Source organism: Rhinatrema bivittatum, chromosome 4, assembly GCF_901001135.1.
Source record: "Rhinatrema bivittatum chromosome 4, aRhiBiv1.1, whole genome shotgun sequence".
NCBI lineage: Eukaryota > Metazoa > Chordata > Amphibia > Gymnophiona > Rhinatrematidae > Rhinatrema > Rhinatrema bivittatum.
The window spans coordinates 288168141-288187210 of NC_042618.1; the positions used below are offsets into that span (position 1 = coordinate 288168141).

General features: G+C 42.0%; 1 protein-coding gene across 2 annotated transcripts in view; it reads right to left on the reverse strand.

Moving 5' to 3' along the window:
* INTS13 (integrator complex subunit 13) overlaps positions 1 to 19070 on the reverse strand; it is a 560030-nt gene that overhangs the window by 343039 nt on the left and 197921 nt on the right. For both annotated transcript variants that reach the window (XM_029600167.1, XM_029600168.1), the window contains exons 7-8: positions 3413 to 3541; positions 3254 to 3277 (exon numbers count right to left, since the gene is read on the reverse strand). In XM_029600167.1, coding sequence (XP_029456027.1) covers positions 3254 to 3277; positions 3413 to 3541 — 153 coding nt within the window. The remainder of the gene's footprint in view (positions 1 to 3253; positions 3278 to 3412; positions 3542 to 19070) is intronic.

Below are 19070 nucleotides of genomic sequence, written 5' to 3' on the forward strand. Positions count from 1 at the left end.
AAGTCTGATACAGCTGTACCACTGCTGTTAGAGCTGTGACCATAACTCTCTCCTGCCTCCTCAAATACCTTCTTGGTAGCCTGATTATAAATAAAACACTGCTACTTTAGGTTGCAACTGCCTTTCTATGCAGGTTACCTGAATGTCTTCTAGAAAATCTAATGAAAATATACCACTGCTGTTTAGGGTTGTAACCGCTGCTCCATGCAAGTTACCGCAAGACCTTCTTGGAAGTTCTATGCAGACATAGCACTGATGTTCTGGGTTGTCACCACCATTCTGTGCAGATTACCCAAGTGCTTCTTTACTATCCTGGACAGATGAGCATACAAGATCTCAGAGTCCCCACATCTATGTCTTGTTACCAAACATTGCAATTATCCAAACAGCTACTAAAACTATTTTTATAATGTAACATAAAATAATTACTTAATATGCAAAAAGATGCACATTTGTTGTTTTAAGTAGTATCTTCCTAGAAATTGCTCACTGGACATTGTGAATGAAAAGAAAAATTGCAATGTGGCTCCTCAGGTGAAAAGGTTGGACAACCCTGGTTTAGACTAACCAGTTTGTAGCTTTCAACCTCCTCTCTGGTACCACCTTTATGAAGAAGGGCAAGGAATCATACCTCTAATTATCAAGTGCCACAGTTGCTCATAGAGGGTTATCAAGTGGTTCTGTAGCTCTTCTCCACTCCAGCAGTGCCACTCAAAAAATCTATTGAATGGATCCTTCAGAAGATCTGCCAGATCCTCTCTGCACTCCTGATATATCCCACCTAGTCCCCATAGCTTTGTTCACTGTCAGTTTTATTTGTTGCTTGTATTGTTATGTGGTAATTTGCACACTGCTTAGGGTGGTCTCATTTGAGTCTGAAAAAACAGTCTATGAGATTGTTAAATAAACAAACTTTTTGTTCAGTAAATGTTATGGCATCTATTTTTATTTTTATTTAAAAAATTTATATACCGTTTTATAAAATGAGTTTTTGTCAAAACGGTTTACATGATTAAAATAAAATTATTCAAAGAAAATCAAATTAAAATAAGTTAAAATATACAAAAATTAGTTAATAGCTAAAATTTAGCTTAAAGATAAATCAAATTAATTACTCAAAAACAAAATAATAAAAATGTTGCCTTGGACTACTTATCAGGGGAAGGTAGGGAAGGTGGAGGGGTATGAAAAAATGGAAGTGTAGCTAATAAGAGGGGAATAGGGAAATGGTAAAAGGGGAAGGAGTGAGATGAATCTGATGGATGTGGAAATGAAAATGAGTGAGCATTAAACTTGTTCTTGAGTGGTTGTTTGAAATGCGAGTTGGAACAAATGTGTTTTGAGTGATTTTTTGAAATGAGATGGATTTGATATAGATCGGAGAGGATTTGGGAGTGAGTTCCAAAGGATGGGGCCAGCTACCGAGAAAGCTCTCTTTCTGGTGACGTCTAATCTAGCTTGTTTTGGTGAGGGAATGTCTAAAAGATTTTGGGTAAGTGATCTTAAGTGTCTTGTTGGTTTGTAAATCCGTAGTAATGAGCAGAGCCAGGTGGAAGTTGGGTTATGAATTAGGCTATGAATAGTGGAAAGAATTTTGTATTTTATCCTGAATTTTATGGGGAGCCAATGTAAAGATTGAAGGATGGGAGTGATATGATGATGTAAAGGTGTTCTTGTTAAAATTCGAGCTGCACTGTTTTGAATTAGTTATCCTTTATCATAATATAACCCTGCTAATACAATTGGCTGTCTATCTCTAATACTTTCTTCAATGAATACTGAACAAAATTATGTTTAATATTCTTTTACTTTGACATTCTTCTCACATGGTGACAAGGAAAAAGCAGAAATGCTCATCAATTACTTTGCAAAATGCCCTGGATAAAGGCACTGAACAAATGACAGAATAAATGAATGAAAATGGGCCTCTGGAAACAACGGGTGGTGTCTACAAGCTTAGAGTGCAAAATATATGCTTTGAGTGCAAAATAAAATCATATTTTCAATTATCGAACTTATAATTATAATAACCAGTCTTTCAAACAGCAGGCAACTCTTGTCCTCAGAAGTCACCCACCAGTAAAAAATTTAAGTTAGGTAAGGCATGTATAGATCCTTTGTGTTAAGCAAACTAATTGTAAGTTATGCTTAGCCACTATTCATTGCAGCTTTGGCCCAATGATTCACTGGTTATACTGTATAAATTTCAGACTCTTTTTCCTATACTTCTGAACCTGAGGACAATCAGTGACAGGCATTCTGAAGAAGCAAAATTTATGGATCTTGTGATGGGAGCAACAGAGACTTTCACACCTACAAGCTAATAATGGTGAGAAAGAAAGGATAAGCCAGAAAGGGCTCTCATTTGCTTTTTTGAAATGACCTTGTTTCAATGTCTGGTCCTTGACAAACTAAAGGAAACTGGAACAATATAGGATGGAGAGAAGGCCTGTATAGAAATGAAGACTATAGTATCTCAGCTTCAAGTCTCTGCCACAAGGAATAACAGTATGCTACAGGACATGTATCTGCAACAGGGCAGTGCAGGATTGATCATGATGTGGTAACAGAGGTGGGGCAGGTTCTCATTAGGGAAGAAAACAGAAAGGCTTTCAATAGATCAGAACCTGAAAAAGGTGTGGTTTTTATAGTAAATTTTAAGGAACAAACTGAAGATTCACCAAAGTTATTTTTCTATGGTATTTACTCTGGAAGTTAAATTCTGCTATAACAAATACTTTTAATATCAAAAACTAGATTTGAAGCAATATAGGCTTATGTTCTTATCTCAGAAAACTGTCATCAGTACTTTAAGAAAAAAAAGATTCATTGCTTTAGGCAGTACTATTATTATTGCTAAACTAGTACTGCTGCTTAAATAGTTCTAAGTTTGCCCATCTACATTGCATTCCTCTTCCTTTCTGCTCAAAGCAGCCACAATCTTTTAATGGGAAAATTTCTACTAAAATTACAAACACGTTTAGGATGGGTTTGCATGAACATGATACAAAGGAAAGAAAGATTTACTATGCCAGTAGTGCACAGAAAAGGGATATCTTATGAACACAACTACACTTTAAAGAATCACAGACAAAAAGACATTGGCGGTAAGCAGCTTCTCTAGTTTAAGCTAAGTAATATAATCAGCACCGACATAAAGCTTTTACTGCCCAATCTTAATTGCTGACCATGCAATGCAATATTTTGTCCTGTGATCCTTTTTTTGGGTGGTTTCTTTTTAAAATGTACTAACCTGGTCAGAGACATTGAATGTGGGCTAGCAAAAAAACAGAAAACATGATATGGAGAGAAAAACAATGTATAAAGTTCAATTCAAATAAATATTAAAACTTCAAACATCTAAAAGTGATGTAGCTATTGAAATATGAGGCAAAAGATTAAAATGGCTTACCTTCATAGGGATATTAGTTATAGTGGTGGAAGCCAGGTCAAAGTGCTGCTGTACTAAAAGGTTTAGTTTTAAGGCAAGATGCCGTCCAGCACGAACACTATGAACTTCACTTGTTAATACAGTAGAGAGCTAAAAATTACACAAAGCACATAGTATTACTGAAAAGGTTTCTACAGTTAAACATCAGCCCATTTATGAATAAGCCAGTTCAGATTCTCTCTTTTTTGTGGAGATCAGTATTCTAGAATCCTAGATCTGAGGAGATATTCCAAAATGTACTCAAATTATTTAACATTACAGAAATACATCCTTCTCATTTCACTAAAGTAGTAAGCCATTATTCCCTACATGTAATGAATTTCTTATTTCCAATTTTACTGTTCACAAATATATCTTCACTTGAGTGCAGTAACACTGTAGCATGAGAATATAAATAAATAACTAAATCAATGAAATCATGGCTATGGCATTGTGGGAGGCCCATTATGATTTCTGTTTGCAGCACTGCTACATAACTAGATATAGGAATTCATTATTGCAGTTGATGGAATGCAGAATGATAAAAGTTCTACAGGCATATCAATGGCTACCTTCATGGTAACACGGATGACTCTGGCCTCAGAAAAAGAAAGCTTGTTTACCATAAAAGGTGTTCTCCTTAGTCAGCAGGTTGACTTAGCCATGACACATGGGTGACATCATCTGACAATGCCAAACAGACCCTTCTTTCTTAGATCATAGAGCTTTTGCTCTACTGAGCATGGATGTGGGAATTCCCATGCAAGTGTTGCCTCATTAACCCCTCAGTCACTTTTAGAGCTAAGCCTAGCTAGGTAGTCTACACCCCAGGGAGGTGGGTGGGTATTTAGCATTCATCCTGGTGTCTATAGAGAATACGGTTTACAGTAAAAAAAAAAACTTACTTTTTCCACTGACAACCAGGGTTGAATAAGCCATAACATGTAGGGAGTCCCAAGCGTACAGTGGAGCGTTTACTAAATAAGCAAACCAGACTTCATCGTGGAGCAGGAACTACTAAGTAAACAATCTATGCAAAACTGTCCCCTGAAGAAAAGATGCTAGGCTACTGGATTTCTATTCACCAGTATTACTTGTAGACAATTACATTCAAAAACTGAAGCCATTCCTTACTCTAGCAGATGGTGATTCTGCATACCTACAGCTGTCCTCGAAGTGGAGCAGTGTATATGCCAACTTTTTCAATCAGTTTACAAGGCATTTGACACAATGGCCCACTTCTTATCAGCCTCTATCGGAGCACACCAAATGTCTTGGTTAGGAGCCAGCAGTATGCACAATGATATCCACAATAAGTAGTTGATGTCCCCTGCTTGGGAGATCACCTCTTCAGACCCCATCTCAGAGAAACATTTGCCCAAATGAGAGCTACATGTTTTCTTTCCTCTTAAGTGCTGATTCTATCATAACTGATTGGAGAGGTAACTGCCCTACCCCAAATCTTAGAGTTTTTTGGACACTGTACTTTACGTTTAATTTCTTGACCACTGGGGCATAAGAGATCAGGTTTTCCCACATTCTTGTTTGTAAATCTTGCAGGATAGCATGGATCAGCATAGCTGCTGGCTCTGCCGTGATATCTAAAATCTAGAGAAGACCGAAGACTTTTATTAATGTTCCTTATGGACATTAAATCTCAACGCCTTATCTAACTTATCCAGAAACCTGGAATAAGAGAAGTCATCAGATAGAGACGAATGTTCTAGAGGTTCAAGTATGGAGGAAGAGATTCCCAATGATCCTTCCTAAGATCCTAAGAGAGAGGGAAAACTGATCCAGGAGTCTAATGAAGAAGTAGGCAACTGAGAAGTCCTTGGTCACTTTGGAGAGATGTATTCCTGGTGAATTTCCTCTGACCTGCTGGACTCTGCTACTAGAGCATGGTGAGGACTAGAATAACCTTGCAGGGGGTTCTGATAGTGTACCTCTTGAGTCAGAGGTAAAAGGATTCCTTGTAGAAGTAAATCCAATATTCTGGAATGGAAACGTTAAAGCATGCTCTCCTTTTCCCTAGCCGTTAAGGAGGTAAAGATAGAGTTCACCAACTCTTCCACTTGATCCAAGAGCTAGGATTCCATCCTAGTCTCTTCAGAGACTAGGATGAAATCTTCCTGCATACCCTCTGTATTTTGTAAAATTTGTTCTGGGGCCAGTTAGAAATTAAGGGCATCACAGAGCAAATGAGATCTGATGGGCATATCCAGATGTAAGGAAACATTTCTATTTATCTGATAATTTCCTTTTCTTTAATGAAGACAGGTTAATCCACACCGGTGGGTTATGTACCTCTACCAGCAGATGGAGTACTCACAGTATATACAACCCTGCACTGACATCAGCCCACCAGTATTCTCTGCAAAAGTCAACTGTGGACAACTAAACAATACACGATCATAACTATTAACAGACAACCATTCAAACACTCAATTAACAGGAAAATATAGAGTTCAGAAAAGGAGTGTAATCACTAATCTAGGAACTGGATCTGATACTTACCAGTAGTCCCTAGAGATGCAGCCACTCAGGAGGACAAAAGCACCACCATCTGGCAGCCAAGGGTGGGAAGGTGAAATAACCCCACCTTCAATAAAGAAAAGGAAATTAACATGTAAGTAGTAATTTCTCCTTTCTTAACAATCAGACAGGTTAATCCACACCAGTGGGATTTACCAAAACTACCCCCAAACAGGGCGGGAGGCTGCCCGTGGTCCGATCAACACCACATGCATGAAGGCTGTATCCTCCTAGGCCTGCACATCCAGGCGGTAATGCCTGGAAAAGGTGTGTAAGAAGGACCCCATCACAGCTCAGCAAATCTTGAAGGGAGACAGCATCCTAATCTCCGCCCATGACACTACCTGAGCCCTAGTGGAATGAGCACTAAACTGAATAGGCTGCACAGCATTCATATAAGTGGCCGTGATAACCTCTTTAATCCAGTGATAACCTCTTTAATCCAGTAAACGGTGAGCCCATGATGCTGGCTCACCGTTTACTCCCACTGTGGATTATAAACAGCCAATCCATCTTCCTGAGAAGTTTAGAAACCTTCAAATACCTCATGATATGCTGCTTGACATCCAAGGTCCAAAACAAGTGATATTTATCTACATCTCTCTCCCTGCCCATAGTTGGCAGGGAAATTGATAGATTTATGAAAATCTGAGACCATCTTTGGCAAAAAAGACAGAGCAGTTCACAGCTGGACCACCCCCGGAGTCATTCGCAGGAACAGTTCCCAGCAAAACAGAACCCACAGTTTGTAAATCCTATGCACAGAACACTGTCCTCTAGTAAGTAACCTCCTGGAGAGGCTATGCATATGTCAAAAGGTGGAACTCACCGGGAAATTCTGAAATAGATTAAGACTCCACAAGGGCAATGGCAACCGCAAAGGAGTAAGAAGATGCTTCACCCCTTTCAAGAACCAGACCACATCCGGATGGGACGACAAGGGTTCACCAATCACATGACCTCGGAAACAGGCAAGAGCTGCCACCTGTACCTTCAAGGAATTAAGGGCCAAGCCCTTAAACACCCATCCTGCAAAAATACAAACTGAGCGGGATTTTAATTGAACGAGGATGAACCCCTAGTTCCTTACACCAAGCCTCAAAAACTCACCAAACCCAAACGAACATAAGAACATACCATACTGGGTCAGACCAAGGGTCCATCAAGCCCAGCATCCTGTCTCCAACAGTGGCCAATCCAGGCCATAAGAACCTGGCAAGTACCCAAAAACTAAGTCTATTCCATGTTACTGTTGCTAGAAATAGCAGTGGCTATTTTCTAAGTCAACTTAATTAATAGCAGGTAATGGACTTCTCCTCCAAGAACTTAACCTTTTTTAAACCCAGCTACATTAACTGCACTAACCACATCCCCTGGCAACAAATTCCAGAATTTAATTGCACACTGAGTAAAAAACAACTTTCTCCGATTAGTTTTAAATGTGCCACATGCTAACTTCTATTATCCTAAAAAGTAAATAACCGATTCACATTTACCCGTTCTAGACCTCTCATTATTTTAAGCACCTCTATCATATCCTCCCTCAACCGTCTCTTCTCCAAGCTGAACAGTCCTAACCTCTTTAGTCTTTCCTCATAGGGGAGCTGTTTCATCCCAATTATCATTTTGGTCGCCCTTCTCTGTACCTTCTCCATCGCAACTATATCTTTTTTTAGATACGGCAACCAGAATTGTACACAGTATTCAAGATGCGGTCTCACCATGGAGTGACACAGAGGCATTATGACATTTTCCATTTTATTCACCATTCCCTTTCTAATAATTCCCAACTTTCTGTTTGCTTTTTTGACTGCCACAGCACACTGAACCAACGATTTCAATGTGTTAGCCACTATGATGCCTAGATCTCTTTCTTGGGTGGTAGCTCCTAATATGGAACCTCCTAATATGTAACTATAGCACGGGTTATTTTTCTCTATATGCATCACCTTGCATTTATCCACATTAAATTTCATCTGCCATTTGGATGCCCAATTTTCCAGTCTCACAAGGACTTCCTGTAATTTATCACAATCTGCTTGTGATTTAACTACTCTGAATAATTTTGTATCATCTGCAAATTTGATTACCTCACTTGTCGTATTTCTTTCCAGATCATTTATAAATATATTGAAAAGTAGGGGTCCCAATACAGATCCCTGAGGTGCTCCACTGCCCACTCCCTTCCACTGAGAAAATTGTCCATTTAATCCTACTCTCTGTTTCCTGTCTTTTAGCCAGTTTCTAATCCATGAAAGGACATCGCCACCTATCCCATGACTTTTTACTTTTCCTAGAAGCCTCTCATAAGGAACTTTGTCAACCGCCTTCTGAAAATCCAAATACACTACATCTACCGGTTCACATTTATCTACATGTTTAACAACTCCTTCAAAAAGGTGAAACAGATTTGTGAGGCAAGACTTGCCTTGGGTAGAGCGATGCTGACTTTGTTCCATTAAACCATGTCTTTCTATATGTTCTGTGATTTTGATATTTAGAACAGTTTCCACTAATTTTCCTGGCTTTGAAGTCGGGCTAACTGGTCTGTAGTTTCCCGGGTCACCCCTGGAGCCCTTTTTAAATATTGGGGTTACATTAGCCACCCTCCAGTCTTCAGGTACAATGGATGATTTTAATGATAGGTTACAAATTTTTACTAATAGATCTGAAATTTCATTTTTTAGTTCCTTCAGAACCCTGGGGTGTATACCATCCGGTCCAGGTGATTTACTACTCTTCAGTTTGTCAATCAGACCTACCACATCTTCTAGGTTCACCGTGATTTCATTAAGTGCATCTGAATCATTACCCATGAAAACCTTCTCTGGAATGGGTATCTCCCCAACATCCTCTTCAGTAAACACCGAAGCAAAGAAATCATTTTTTCTTTCTGTGATGGCCTTATCTTCTCCAAGTGCCCCTTTAACCCATCGATCATCTAACGGTCCAACTGACTCCCTCACAGGCTTTCTGCTTTGGATATATTTTAAAAAGTTTTTACTGTGAGTTTTTGCCTCTACGGCCAACTTCTTTTCAAATTCTCTTAGCCTGTCTTATCAATGTCTTACATTTAACTTGCCAACGCTTATGCATTATCCTATTTTCTTCTGTTGGATCCTTCTTCCAATTTTTGAATGAAGATCTTTTGGCTAAAATAGTTTCTTTCACCTCCCCTTTTAACCATGCCGGTAATCGTTTTGCCTTCTTTCCACCTTTCTTAATTTGTGGAATACATCTGGACTGTGCTTCTAGAATGGTATTTTTTAACAATGACCACGCCTCTTGCACACTTTCCTTTGTAGCTGCTCCTTTCAGTTTTTTTCTATTTTTCTCATTTTATCAAAGTTTCCCATTTGAAAGTTTAGCACGAGAACAATGGATTTGCTTACTGTTCCCCTTCCAGTCACATTAATTCAAATTTGATCATATTATGATCACTATTACCAAGCGGCCCCACCACCGTTACCTCTCTCACCAAATCCTGTGCTCCACTGAGAATTAGATCTAAAATTGCTCCCTCTTTCGTCTGTTCCTGAACAATTGCTCCATAAAACTGTCATTTATTCCATCCAGGAAATTTATCTCTCTAGCATGTTCCAATGATACATTTACCCCGTCAATATTGGGGTAATTGAAATCTCCAATTATTACCGCATTACCAATTTGGTTACCTTACCTAATTTCTCTCAGCATTTCACTGTCCATCTCACCATCTTGGCCTGGTGGATGGTAGTTTACTCATATCACTATAGTCTTTCCCAACACACAAGGGATTTCTACCCTTAAAGATTCAATTGTACATTTAGTCTCATGCAAAGATGTTTATCCTGTTGGACTCTATGCCATCCTGGACATAAAGCACCACACCACTTCCCGGGTGCTCCTCTCTGTCATTGCGTTATAATTTGTACTCCGGTATAGCACTGACCTATTGGTTATCCTCCTTCCACCATGTCTCTGAGATGCCAATTAAGTCTATGTCATCATTCACTGCTATACATTCTAATTCTCTCATCTTACTTCTTAGACTTTTGGCATTAGCAAAGTTTGTTTTTTGTTTGTATTTTAATTCTGCTTTTTAATTGATAAGGATGCCTTAGAATTTTTTTAGCTCAGGTGAGTTTTTAGTTACAGGCACTTGGACTAATTTTCTTATTATTGGAACCTCACTGTTCAGATGCCCTAATTGTAATGTGTCATTAGTATCCTTTGAAGATACCTCCCTCCGAACAAACAGTCTAACTTCCGTTTATTCGCTGCCTTACTATTAAAAGCACAAACACACGATATAATATTCCCCAATAGTTAACTTCGCCCCAATTAAAAAAAAATAAAAATTTTCCCCAGCAAAACTTACTGATTCCTTTCAGCCAGCAGCAAGGTGATCCTCTTCTCTCAGTGCTCCCACTGGATTGTGGGTTACTGAGCTCTTCCCTTGCAATACATTGTGCTTCTAAGGTAAATTAGTGCAAAACAATCCCTTTGGAGATTTACACTACAGTTAGTTGTCCTGAGTGATTCACTGTTCTTCTGATTAACAATTGATTATACCTAATCAAATCAATCACACAACCTTAACACTTTTCCAAGGTAAGTAACTGAACTGAACTTTTCAACCTTTTTACTTAGGTATACACTGCTCCTAGCTTATTTCTAGCTTCTGGCTACCCTTTTCTTTTTTTTTTAAATGTACAAACACTAACTTCTGTTTATTCGCTGCCTTACTGACTATTAAAAGCACAAACACATAAAGTAATATTCCCCAATAGTTAACTTCGCCCCAATAAAAAAAAAACAAAAACAAAAGAGAAGTGGAGAACTTTCGCGCTTGAAGCAAGGTGGAAATCACAATAGTGGATTATCCACGCTTCAGCAACTGAGCCCTCTCAAGGGCCATACTGTAAGACAAAAATCAAGTCGGATTGTCGAAAAGAATAAGCCCCTGCCATAGCAGATCCCTGTGGACTTGTAATCGGAGAGAAGAGTCTACCAGAAGCTTCCATAGATTTGCATACCATGGCCTCCTGGGTCAATCTGATGCCACTAGAAGCACTAACCCCATGTGTCCCTTGAACCTCCGAATCATTCTGCCCAACATGGGCCACGGGGAAAAAGCATATAAAAGCTTGCATTCCAGCCACTCCTGCATGAGGGTATCAATGCTTAAAAGCTTCAGATCTCTCCTGTGACTGAAGAAGCGAGAAGCCTTCATCACACCCATCAAACCCCTCATCACACCCATCCGACACAATCCCCACCAAATCCCTCCTTTCTATCCCTAATACAATTGCCAAACCCCTAGCTATGATAATCAATTGCTCACTCTCCCTTGGTAAAGTCCCTGATTCCTTAAAACAGGCCATAGTCAAAGCCATTCTAAAAAAACCAACGCTGACTCATCTAACTATGGGCCCATCTCCAACCTTCCCTTCCTTGCAAAAATAATGGAAAAAGTTGTTAACACCCAACTCACAGACCACTTGGAGAATCATAACATTTTATTCCCCTCCCAATTTGGTTTCTGTAAGTTTTTCAGTACGGAAACTCTCCTAATCTCCCTTACATACACCCTCTTAAAGGACTGGACCATGGCCACTCCTACATAATCACCTTACTTGACATCTCCTCTGCATTTGATACCATAAACCACAACATCCTAATTAATCGTCTCACATAAATCGGCATCTCAGGAACTGCCCTACATTGGTTTAAATCCTACCTTGAGAACAGTAGTCAGAATTGGAAACACTGAATCCACACCCATCCAACTTACTCAAGGCGTCCCCCCAAGGATCCTCCCTGTCATCCACCCTTTTCAACATATACCTCCTGCCCCTTTGCCAACTCCTCTCTGACCTTGGTCTCACTCACTTTATCTACACAGACGATGTCTAAATCCTCATACTCATCCAAGAATCCCTATCCAAGTCTCTCAAGACCTAACACTGCCTTAACGCTATAAACCGTCTCCTAACTAACCTCCACCTGGCTCTTAACACATCAAAAGCCGAGCTCCTCATCATCTCAGCACACAATTTGATGCCCCCTCCCGACAGTAACCCCCTCCCCCCGCGTCATCCTTCCCGCAAGATGTACAAGGCCTGGGCGTCACCATTGACAACCAACTGAACCTAAAAAAAATCATCAACACAACCATAAAAGAATGTTATTTCAAACTCCATGTCCTCAAGAAACAGAAACCACTCCTCCATTTCAATGATTTCCACACAGTCCTTAAAGCCACAATCTTCTCTAAAATTGACTACTGTAATTCACTACTTCTAGGCCTCCCCACCTCAACCATCAAACCACTCCAAATGCTGCAAAATGCCGCTGCCAGAATTCTAACACCCGCAAATCAGACCATATTACCCCTGTCCTTAAGGAACTCCACTGGCTTCCAATATCTTTCTGAATCCTGTACAAGAATCTCTTAATTATACATAAAACCCTACACAACTGCAATATATACTGGCTAGACAATTCCCTCCGCTGCCCCACCTCCAACCGCCCCACCAGAGCAGCATACAAAGGAACCCTACACACACCCTCTCCCAAGACCACCAACCTTAGCTCCACTAAAGAACGAGCCCTATCAATTGCAGGACCTATGCTCTGGAACACCATGCCTCCCGATCTCTGTCTAGAGCTATGCACCCAGAAATTCAAGAAAAAATTAAAGATCTGGCTCTTTAAACAGGCATTCCCGGAATAGCGCTCCATACTCCACTTCACCCTATACCTACACCCCTCAGCCAATTAGATTCCCTCCCCCCTGGTCTTACCCCCTCCTAGAATCATCCCACCCACTCCCCCTCTAATTTGAACTCCACCCCAAGTATTATAACCTGTCTTAACTCCCCCCCGAACAGAGACTATAGCCCCACTCCCCGCTAAATTAACCTATACCACCCCTCAACCGACCTCTCAAAACCTGCATTAAAGTACTTATTCCAAGTCTCTCACAATACATTCTCTATTGCCTTAGGTTGATCTCCCCATTTATCCTACATAACATCTTCTGTATTACTATTTGTATCCTATTGTATTATTGAATGCATATTGTACTTTATGTATTATTTTATTATTATATGTATATCCTCTTTTCTTACTAAGTTTTGTTGACACCCCCCTACAAGTTACTATGCACCCTGCTCCATGTACTACGTTTAAGTTCCTTGTAAACCGATATGATGTTCCTACAAATACCGGTATATAAAAGCTTTTAAATAAATAAATAATTTGATGTTGCCAGCAAGTCTAGAAACAGAAGGCCCCAAGCGGCCCAATATGAGCTGGAATGCTTTGTTGACAATTACGATTTTCCTGAATCCAGACTCTGCTGAGAAAGTCCGCTGCAATGTGTGAGGCTGAGATCTACTGAAGATGTACTTCTGTCCATTTCATGAGTTGGGATATTTCCTGTGACACCTGCTAGCTCTTGGTTCCTCCCTAGCAATTGATATAAGCCACGCTGTTGCATTCTCCAACATCATTTGGACCGCTCGACCCTGCAAGCGGTTTACAAATCACAAGCATGCCAACTGAATAGCATGGGCTTCCAGCTGACTGAAGCTCCAGAGATACTCATCTGTACTCCAATTTCCTAACCCTGGAGGCTCACATCAGTCATCAGTACTAGCCAGTCCAGTGTATGTAGGGGAATGCCCTTCGTTAGATGATCCGCTTGTAGCCACCACTGCAGTTGGATGCTTATCTCCACAGGTAACTGAAGCCAAATCGAGTAGTTCTGAGACTGTGGACTCCAAGATGCAAGCAGTGTGCACTGAAGAGGACACATATGCCCCCTTTTCCACGGAACCAAATCTAGGGTGACTACCATCAACCGAAGCACCTGTAGATAGGACCACACTTTCAGACTTATTGTTTCTGTCAAAAGTCACACCTGCACATCAATTTCTGAATGCAGATCTCCAGCAGGAACACCCTGCCTTGCTTCATGTTGAAAACGAACACGGAGATACTCCAGTGTCTGGGATGGCTGCAGACTGCTCTTGGCCAAGTTCTCCACCCAACCTAGTTCCTGTAGCCAGGAGATCACCATGTGCGAGTCCTGAAGACTCTCTTTCATGCTCTTGGCCTGAACTAGCCAATCGTTTAAGTACAAGTGACCAGAATGCCATCCTTTCTCAACATTGCTGCTACCACCACCATGAACTTGGAGAAGGCTCTGGGCGCAGTGGTCAAACCAAAGGGAAGCGCTCGAAACTGATAATGTTGCTCCAAATCAGCGAAACAAAAACTGTGAATCCCCCTGCCAGATGGGAATATGCAGATATGCCTCTGATAATCCAGAGATGCAAGAAGCTCCCCGACTGTACTGCCACTATCAGCGAGCGTAAGAGTTCCGTGCGGGAACAAGTCCCTTGAAAAAGCTGGTTGACTCCCTTGAGATCCAGGATGAGGCAAAAGGAACCCTCCTTCTCGGATACAATGAAATAAATGGAATATCGGCCCATAATTTCTTGTAACATGGGCACTGGGATCACGGCCTGCAGGCCGAGGAGTCCTGATAATGTACTCTCCATTGCCTGTCTGTTCTGCGGAGAACTTCAGGGAGACACCACGAAATGTCCCAATGTATGCTGAGAAACTCCAGATCATAGCCATCTCTTATCACCTCCAGAACCCACTGGTCTGACGTAATCTTGACCCACCTCCAATAAAAAAAAGGCAGGCTACTCCCTTATCTCCTGCTTCCAAGGGTGGGTCAGCATACCTATCCAAAAGTCGAGCCCTCTGAGAAGCCGCTCCTCTGTAGGGTCAAAAACATTTGAAACTCTTAGCACAACCTCTTGTGCCGAACGAGCGCAGCAACTGCTTTTAATCCTCTGGTAACTGAGGAACCTGGGACTCACCCCACATTTTTCCAACTCACTCCCAAACAAAAAGTGATCCTTTAAAAGGCAAGTTCAAAAGATCAGACTTTAAAATTGTATTGGCTGACCAATTCCACAGCAATAGCTGATGTCTGGCCGCAATCACAGAAGAGATCCCTCTGGTAGAAGTGCGGACCAGGTCGCAACCAGCAACTGCCAAAAAAGGTGGCTGCCAGTTCCATCACTGCCCTGGAATTCAAACCAGACTCATCAACTTCCTTGAGAGAGAAGCAAACAAGAGTGAGCCACCTGGGAGCAGCAAGAGGCTATCTGCAAATTCATTGCCACCGCCTCAAGGTATGCTTAAGAATAGCCTCAATTTTCGTATCCTGCGCATCCTTCAATGCTGTTCCCCCCTTCTACAGGGATAGTCGTCCATTTGATAACGGCACACACCAGCAAATCCACTTTCAAAAAGTGCAACTGCTTTCTCGCAACCGGATCCAGGGGGTACAGTGCTTCCAAGGCTTGCCCCCCTTTAAAATTAGCTTCTGGGGCACCCCATTCAAGATCAATCAATTCTTGAAAAGGATCCATAACGCATTAAGCAAAGAAACTAAAATGGGATTCTTCTCTGGCTCAGGCATGGAATCAGAACCTGGCATCCCTAGCATCTTCAGTGTTTGGAAGATTAGAGCCAGCAACATTGTTCTATATGGTTCCAACCTTGGAGTTATTTCCCCATCCTCCAGGGAGTAAGGATCGCCTTCAACATTAGTGCCATTTGGGTCCCTATCAGAGAGACCCGCACCAGGTCTAGACATACTCAGATGCTTACGCCGCAGCACCAGGCATGTGGGGTTCCAAGGTCTACAATCCTGAACTCTTAGGTTTGGCCAGCTCCACCAACTGTGCCTGAAGGCAGGACTGCAATCCTTGAAAACATTCCACCCAAGAAAAAGCAGAAGGATCTATACCAAAACCAGGGAGCGTCGTTCCTGTGCCCACTGAGTTGCCTTCTCCTGCTGATGAACCAGTTAGGAGAGTCCCTAAACTAGGCGAAACCTCTGAAAGGTCCCCATCCAGCCCCATTCCCACAACATGCTAGGAATGGCCAGGCTCATCAAAATTAGCCGGAGATAACTCTCCCTGAGCCTCCAAGCAGCGCTGACACAAGTTAGAGGGGACGGACAGGCTAAGATGCCCGAATATAGCAAGCAACACAAAAGTTAAGCCATTTAGGCTTCTTTACTTCTGGTGCCATGGATAAACACCCACTAGCAACATGCTCCCAAAGGCGTCTGACAATTGTGTGCCAAACTGCTTGAGCACAGAAGCAAGCCTGGACAGAATGCACAAAAACAAACTCTGTTCAATAAACGCATACTATGGACACCCAAAATGTAGGCGCCCAATATGCAGTCCCGGCAGTCACTCACCTGAGCACCCACCCGGGCGCACAAACGCGAACAAACATCAGACACTGTTTCCTGGCAGACTTGCGCATAGAAAGGCATACAAACTCTGCCGCGGCCTACCATGCAATGTCTGAGCAAAGCCTGAGAAGGTGGTGGACTAGACAAAAGGCTGCTCAATCCGACAAGCTGCCATAACTCCCCAAGATCCCTCTGAGGCGGGAATGGACATTGGATCGGCACTCCAAGGTTCGGAGACCAGAAGGGGAAGGGAATCCCTCACCTTTTTTTTTTTTTATATTTACTCTTTACCTGAGCTCAGCCCGTCCCAGCTGAGTATAGAGTCGGTCTCCAGTTGCGGGGGAGAAGGCAAAGGTCTTCACCACCATGCTCAGCTTCTTGCACTCGCTAGCCTCTCAGCTATTTCTCTCTACAGCTAAGTCCATGCTGGAAAACCAGCTACTGAACCGAGACATTCTACTGAGGGAGGGATCCGCAGATATTAATTACCTCAGGAAAACTAGACTGAGGAAGGGACCATAAGGTATCACCACAGGAGAACGGGGCGAATTAATTTCCTCCTCCTTTTCTCTTTTAAATTTTTTTAAGCAATCCCCAGTAGGGATATGCATGCCCACCATGTGCTGGAGATGGAGAATAATGGTGGGCTGATGTCAGTGCAGGGATATATATATACCGCGACATCAGCTTTGCTCCATTTCCATCTGCTGGTGGAGCTGCATAACCCACTGTTGTGGATTAGCCTGTCATGCTAAGAAAGCATTGCTCCAATAGATTCGATAGAGGCCCTGCCTTAAGAACATAAGAAATTGCCACGTTGGGTCAGACCAAGGGTCCATCAAGCCCAGCATCCTGTTTCCAACAGAGGCCAAACCAGGCCACAAGAACCTGGCAATTACCCAAACACTAAGAAGATCCCATACTACTGATGCAATTAATAGCAGTGGCCATTCCCTAAGTAAACTTGATTAATAGCCGTTAATGGACTTCTCCTCCAAGAACTTATGCAAACCTTTTTTGAACCCAGCTACACTAACCTCATCCTCTAGCAACAAATTCCAGAGTTTAAATGTGCGTTGAGTGAAAAAGAATTTTCTCCGATTAGTCTTAAATGTGCTACTTGCTAACTTCATGGAATGCCCCCTAGTCCTTCTATTATTCGAAAGTGTAAATAACAGAGTCACATCTACTCGTTCAAGACCTCTCATGATCTTAAAGACCTCTATCATATCCCCCCCTCAACCGTCTCTTCTCCAAGCTAAAAAGTCCTAACCTCTTCAGCCTTTCCTCATAGGGGAGTTGTTCCATCCCCTTTATCATTTTCGTTGCCCTTCTCTGTACCTTCTCCATCGCAACTATATCGTTTTTGAGATGCGGCGACCAGAATTTTACACAGTACTCAAGGTGCGGTCTCACCATGGAGAGATATAGAAACATAGAAATGACGGCAAAAGACGACCAAACAGCCCATCCAGTCTGCCCAGCAAGTTTCACAATTTTTATTTTCTCATACTTATCTGTTACTCTTGGCTCTTAGTAACCTTTTGGTTCTATATCCCTTCCACCCCCACCATTAATGTAGAGAGCAGTGTTGGAACTGCATCTAAGTGAAATATCTAGCTTAATTAGTTAGGGGTAGTAACCGTCGCAATAAGCAAGCTACACCCATGCTTATTTGTTTACCCAGACTTTGTAATTCAGTCTTTGTTGGTTGTTGTCTGTATATAGATCCACTTTTCTTCATTCCCCCTGCCGTTGAAGCAGAGAGTTATGCTAGATATGCATTGAAAGTGAAGTATCAGGCTTATTTGGTTTGGGGTAGTAACCGCCGTAACAAGCAAGCTACTCCCCGCTTTTTTGTGAATGCAAATCCTTTTTTCCACATTTCCTCTTGCCGTTGAAGCTTAGAGCAATATTGGAGTTGCATTAACCATGTGTATGTTTATAGAATAAAGGTATTATCTCCAGGTAGTAGCCTTCATTCCCGCGAGCCACCCACTCTTCATTCATGTCCTCTATAGCCTTTATGGATCCACAGTGTTTATCCCACACCCCTTTGAAGTCCTTCACAGTTCTGGTCTTCACCACTTCCTCCAGAAAGGCATTCCAGGCATCCACCACCCTCTCCGTGAAGAAATATTTCCTGACATTGGTTCTGAGTCTTCCTCCCTGGAACTTCAAATCATGACATTATGACATTTTCCGTTTTATTAACCATTCCCTTCCTAACATTCTGTTTGCTTTTTTTTTTTAAACTAGTGGAGGTAAATAAAGCAGATCACCTCCTGCCATTGATAATTTCCCTACATGTTTTGAAGGAACCAGTGATTTAGTTAAGAGCTGCTTTGAAAGCACTACAGTCCAGTGCATCGATTATGTGTGGTAGCTTGCTCCAATGATCGTGGCATTGAGGTAGGGAGCATTATTGGATTTGAGGATCAATGCATCAAAAGCAAGGGGCCTGTTGTGTTGGTGAACGGTGCACTGGCTGCACCATCGGCACCAAGGCTCAATGCATCTTCAGAGCCAGTTGCGCCACTGGCTCCAAGGAGGGGCACTTTTTCTTTTTGCTAGGCCCCGAGTCTTGCTAAGCTTACAAAGATTCTAACCAACCCCTTTGTGAGCTGACAGAGAGCACTTCTTCTGTTTGCTTGATGCCAAGGAGGTGAAAGGGCCTCATGTCTCCTTCAGTGAGGGGGTAGGCTTACTTGAGAAGCTCCTGCTCAACCTGGCACACAAGTTCGATGAGGCTCCACTCCGGGTGAGGGAGGGAAAACTGGCTGCAGCTGTTCAGAGACATACACAGCTCCTTTTTCTTCTAGGCCC